This window comes from Quercus lobata, chromosome 12 (assembly GCF_001633185.2).
Source record: "Quercus lobata isolate SW786 chromosome 12, ValleyOak3.0 Primary Assembly, whole genome shotgun sequence".
Lineage (NCBI taxonomy): Eukaryota > Viridiplantae > Streptophyta > Magnoliopsida > Fagales > Fagaceae > Quercus > Quercus lobata.
Window position 1 is genome coordinate 21,546,150 of NC_044915.1, and position 5,890 is coordinate 21,552,039.

The following is a 5,890-nucleotide window of genomic DNA, read 5'->3' on the forward strand; positions in this document are numbered from 1 at the left end:
TAAGATACTCATAGCTGCATTTACTAGCGGGCTACGGAAGGGTAAGTTCTTGTTTTCTTTATACAAGAATGACCCGAAGAACATGACGGACGTGCTCTACAGAGCTACCAAATACATGAATGCAGAAGATGCATTGCTAGCACGCGAGGAAAAGCCTAAGAAGAGGGAGAGGCAGGAGGACACGTGACAAGATAGGGGGCGAAAGGTTGCTAGAACCGGAGATCAACGAGATGAAAAGCGCCCTAGACCCCCCATTGGAAGGTTCAGCAATTTCACCCCATTAACCGCCCCGATCGATCAAGTCTTGATGCAGATCAAAGATGAAGGAGCACTGACGTTCCTTGGAAAATTAAAGGGAGATCCCAACAAAAGGCCAAGGGACAAGTATTGTTGCTTTCACCGAGACCACGGGCATGACACAGCCAATTGCTACGACCTGAAGCAGCAGATTAAGGCCCTTATCAGACAAGGGAAGCTACAAAGGTTCGTCAACAGGGAAAGAATCGATCCACTGAAGGAACAGGCCCCACGACGGGAGAACGAGCGCCCTAGACCACCTATAGGGGACATAAGAATGATCGTAGAGGGCACAACCGCAGCCGGATCTTCCAAAAAAGCCCGCAAAACCTACCTCAGGATGGTCCATAGCGTCCAACTTACAGGATCCATACCCAAGATGCTGCGAATAGATAATCCCATTATCGGATTTTCAGAGGATGACGCTCGGAGACTTCACCATCCTCATGACAACGTACTTGTGGTCAGTTTGCAAACAGGGGATTATAACATGCATCGAGTCCTCGTTGACAATGGCAGCTCAGCAGACATCCTGTACTATCCAGCATTCCAGCAAATGAGAATTAACAGGGAATAGTTGACCCCAACGAATGCCCCACTCGTGGGATTTGGGGGAACGAAGGTGTTCCCCTTGGGCGCAATAACACTAGCTGTGACGGCGGGTGACTATCCTCAACAGATCACTAAGGAGGTAACTTTTCTCGTGGTCAACTGCTCATCCGCCTACAATGCCATCCTCGGGCAACCCACTCTCACTTCCTGGAAGGCGGTAACTTCAACATACCACTTGATGATTAAATTCTCGAAGGAGTATGGGGTGGGAGAACTGCAGGGGAATTAAATAGCAGCGCGGGAATGCTATATTGCCATGATAGAAATGGAGGATCAATAGCAAACGATGTGTATCGGAAAGCAGCGAGCATTAGCAGAGCCAGTTGAAGAGCTAGAAGAGGTGAGACATTATGACACGCGGCTTGAACGGACAACTAAAATTGGCACACTAGCTAGTTGGCCAGTGTGCCAAACGATCACGATATTCCTTAGAGATAACCAAGACGTGTTCGCCTGGAGTCATGAAGACATGCCAGGAATCGACCCCTCACTCATGGTCCACAAGTTAAATGTGTCGCCCTCATTCCCTCCAATCCGGCAAAAGAAACGAGTCTTCGCCCAGGAGCGGGACAAGGCCATAGCCGAGGAGGTTCGAAAATTACTGGAGGCAGGTTTCATCCGAGAAGTATACTACCCCGACTGGTTGGCAAACGTCGTTATGGTTAAAAAGGCCAACGGAAACTGGAGGATGTGCGTAGATTTCACAGACCTCAACAAGGCTTGCCCTAAAGACAGCTACCCGCTCCCACGGATAGACACCCTGGTAGATTCAACGGCAAGACACCAGCTCCTAAGCTTTATGGACGCTTTCTCCGGCTACAACCAGATCAGGATGGTCGAATTTGATCAAGAGAAGACCTCCTTCATCACAAGTCAGGGATTATTCTGCTACAAGGTGATGCCTTTCGGACTCAAAAATGCTAGGGCAACATACCAAAGGCTAATGAACAAGATGTTCGCACATTAGATCGGCAGGAACGTATAGGTTTATGTTGACGACATGTTGGTAAAAAGCCCGCAGGAAGTTGACCACCTAGACGACCTTAGGGAGACCTTCAATACGCTCCGATCATTCAACATGAAGCTGAATCCAAACAAATGCGCATTCGGAGTAACGGCTGGGAAGTTCTTAGGTTTCATGGTGTCCCAAAGAGGAATAGAGGTCAATCCGGAGAAGGTGCAAGCCATAATGGAGTTGGAACCACGAAGGACGGCTAAGGAGGTCCAAAGTTTAAACGGCAAGATTGCAGCCCTAAACAAGTTCGTCTCAAGAGCAACGGACAGGTGTTTACCATTCTTCCACACTCTAAGGAAATCGTTTGAGTGGACGGATGAATGCCAGATGGCATTCGACAACTTGAAGGCATATCTCTCATCTCCACTGTTGCTCAGTCCATCCATGCCAGGTGAAGAACTTTACTTATATTTAGCCGTTTCACAAGCTGCAGTAAGTGCAGCTTTGGTAAGAGAGGAGGATGGGTCCCAAAAACCAGTCCACTTTACCAGCCGAGCACTTCGAGGAGCAGAAAGAGGTACCCTCAGATGGAGAAGTTGGCTTTTGCATTGGTAATCGCCGCACGAAGACTTAAGCCATACTTCCAAGCGTATACAATCGTTGTCTTAATGGACAAGCCATTGAGAAGAGCCATGAGCAGCCCAGAAGCAGCAAGAAGAATGGCTTTGTGGGCGATAGAGTTGAGTGAGTTTGACATCCAATACCGCCCGCGGACGGCCATAAAAGGGCAGGTAATAGCTGACTTCATCACCGAGTTCACTCTCGGGGAAGGCTAGGTGGAGGAAGAGAAAGAACAATGAAATATCTATACAGACGGATCCTCAAACAGACGAGCCGGAGTAGCCGGGGTAGTGATCCAAACTCCACAGGGGGACAAGATACAATGTATGGTCCTACTGGATTTCCCCACAACTAACAGCGAGGCAGAGTATGAAGCCTTGGTGGCAGGGCTAGACCTTGCAAAGGTCACGGGAGCAAAAAACATAGTCGTCCACTGCGATTCACAAGTGGTAACGAGTCAGATCAATGGCGACTACGAGTGCAAGAACGATAGAATAAAGAGGTATTTAAAAGAAGTGAAATACCAAATTAGCGACCTCGAAGTCAAATTCATTCAGATCCCAAGGGAAGAAAACGAATGGGCCGACAATCTAGCAAAAGCTACGTCAAACGAATTTATGCTGGTTCCCGAACAGGTATTATCATTCGTTCAAACCTCCTCACTTATCGATGACGGAACAAATATGTAGGTGGTGAACTCTCAATGCAACTGGACCACGCCATTAATATCCTACCTAAAAACTGGGGTATTACTAAACGAGAAGGGCGCCGCAAGAAAGCTGAAGGTCTAGGCATCACGGTTCGTGCTGATAAAAGACGTCTTATATAAAAGAGGTTTCTCTCAAACGTATCTGAGGTGTTTATGCCAAGAGGAAGCAGATTACGTGATGAGAGAAGTACACGAGGGTATCTGCGGAAACCACTCAGGCGCACAATCACTTGTACACAAGTTGATCCGAACAGGATACTACTAGCCTACAATGATGAAGGATGCGCAAGCCTATGTCCAGTCCTGCGACAAATGCCAGAGGTTCAGCAATTTCATCAGACAGCTATCTGAAGAACTAACACCTATGACGGCACCCTGGTCGTTCGCACAATGGGGACTTAATATCATGGGCCCATTCCCGACGGCGATCCGACAGCTGAAATTCCTGGTAGTAGGCATAAACTACTTCACTAAGTGGGTCGAGGCGGAAGCCTTAGACACCATCACGGAGAAGAACATCCGAAGTTTTGTCTGGAGGAATATCATATGTAGGTACGGGATACCCAGAGTACTGGTCTCTGACAATGGTAAGCAATTCGACAACAGGGCATTCAGAGACTTCTGCTTGGAGCTAGGGATCAAGAATCACTACTCATCACCCGCACACCCACAGGCAAACGGGCAAGTCGAAGTCACGAACCGGTCCTTACTCAAGATAATCAAGACCCGGCTTGAGGGGGCAAAGGGTATATGGTCGGACGAGCTACCAAGCGTCCTATGGGCATACCGGACCACGGCAAGAACACCCATTGAAGAAACACCATTTCGACTTGCATATGGTACCGAAACTGTCATTCCCGCGGAAGTGGGGCTCACGAGCTACCGAGTGGAGAGCTATGACAAAGATAAGAACAAAGAGGCCACAAGCCTCCAACTCAACCTAGTGGACGAAGTCAGAGCGGCAGCAGAGCAAAGGTTGGCGCATTATCAGAATCTCATGGCAAAACACTACAATACCAAAGTGAGGCATAGGGACTTCCAAGTCGGTGATCTTGTACTAAGGAAAGTAATGGGCGCCGCTAGAGATCCTTGACAAGGAAAACTTGGCCCCAACTGGGAAGGACCCTACAGGATCGCATCATGGCAAAGGAAGGGGACCTACCACCTCGAAACAATGGACGGACAAAAGCTGCAGCACCCTTGAAACACGAAGCATCTATGGAAATACTACCAGTAGAGAGAATATGAACAAATCCCCAATTTCCCAGTTTATTTAATCTTTAGCTACAATTTACTAGTTTTTCTTTAACTATTCTTGCTACAATCTTTTTGTGCCTTTTTAAGCCCAAGGGGGCAGGCACTTTTTTCTACAAACGCATTTTTCTTTAAAGAAGAATATTCAGATACAGCTTTGATTTTCCACAAGGATTTTTTATCGATAGGCTACACCAAGTCCATAAAGTGGACAGATCACCGAAAGGGTGAAGACAATTTACAAAGTCCACAAAGTGGACGGATCACCCAAAGGGTGAAGACAATTTACAAAGTCCACAAAGTGGACGAATCACCCAAAGGGTGAAAACAATTTACAAAGTCCATAAAGTGGACGGATCACCCAAAGGGTGAAAATAATTTAAGTCCACAAAGTGGACGGATCACCCAAAGGGTGAAGACAATTTACAAAGTCTACAAAGTGGATGGATCACCTAAAGGGTGAAAATAATTTAGTCCATAAAGTGGACGGATCACCCAAAGGGTGAAAGTAATTTAAGTCCACAAAGTGAGAATAATTATTGAGACCACAAAATGGACGGATCACTCTCATGGTAAGGATATTCACCAAGTCCACAGATTGGATGGATCACGCATAGGCTGGAAATACTCGTATTCCGCGAAATAGACGGATAAAAAAGAATACATGGGTACAACCAGTTCGAAATAGACAGATACCAGACCGTCAACACCATTATACAAAAATTACAAGGACGGATATTTACTCAATCTCTCCTTTCTAAAGAGGACGGATATTTATGCAAGTTTCAAACAAAAAGAATTAGCAAGCATAAAATTGTAAGATAATACATTAATGATGGATAAGACCCTCAGAGGGCAATCGTTTAATACAAAAATGAAGGACGGATTGTTCTCAAAATAAATATAAAAATAATAATAAAGATCTACATTTTTGGGTCGGCATCTTGGACATGTTTCGCTGGAACTGATTCTCCATCACCCTAAACTGCATCCTCACCAAAAAGCTCATCTGTGTTCTCTGAAGCGACAGGCAAAGCAAACTTCTGATCTTGGTCATTGACATTTATCATTGACACGTCCAGTTCAAGGTAGGATTTCTTAACTTGACGGAGTGCATCATCAAAGCTTTGAAGGAACAATCCCCCCAGCTCGCCCAATAAGGCGTCAGAATCACGGTATTCACAGACTGCAACCTCCTTAGCTTGACGGAGCTTTTCCTTCAAGTCTTGGATTTCCTTTTCTTTGTCTTCCAGGGCCTTCCCAGCTTCCTCCGTCTTCTGCTCAAGCTCTTTTCTCTCCTGCTCTGAAAGGTCAAACTTCTTCTCCATAGTGGACTTCCACTTGTGAAGTTGACCAAGCTCATCTTCCGTCTGCTCTGCCTTTGATCGCACACGTTCTAGAGCCACCTCACGTTAAGACACCGATCCATTAGGCCCTTCATC

At 46.4% G+C, this 5,890-nt stretch overlaps 1 protein-coding gene across 1 annotated transcript; it reads left to right on the top strand.

Annotated features, from left to right (window-relative positions):
* Positions 1–307: 307 nt before the first annotated feature.
* LOC115970381 lies at positions 308–874 on the top strand. The gene has a single exon (XM_031090021.1). The coding sequence runs from the start codon at positions 308–310 to the stop codon at positions 872–874; it is 567 nt and encodes a 188-aa protein (XP_030945881.1).
* Positions 875–5,890: the final 5,016 nt, after the last annotated feature.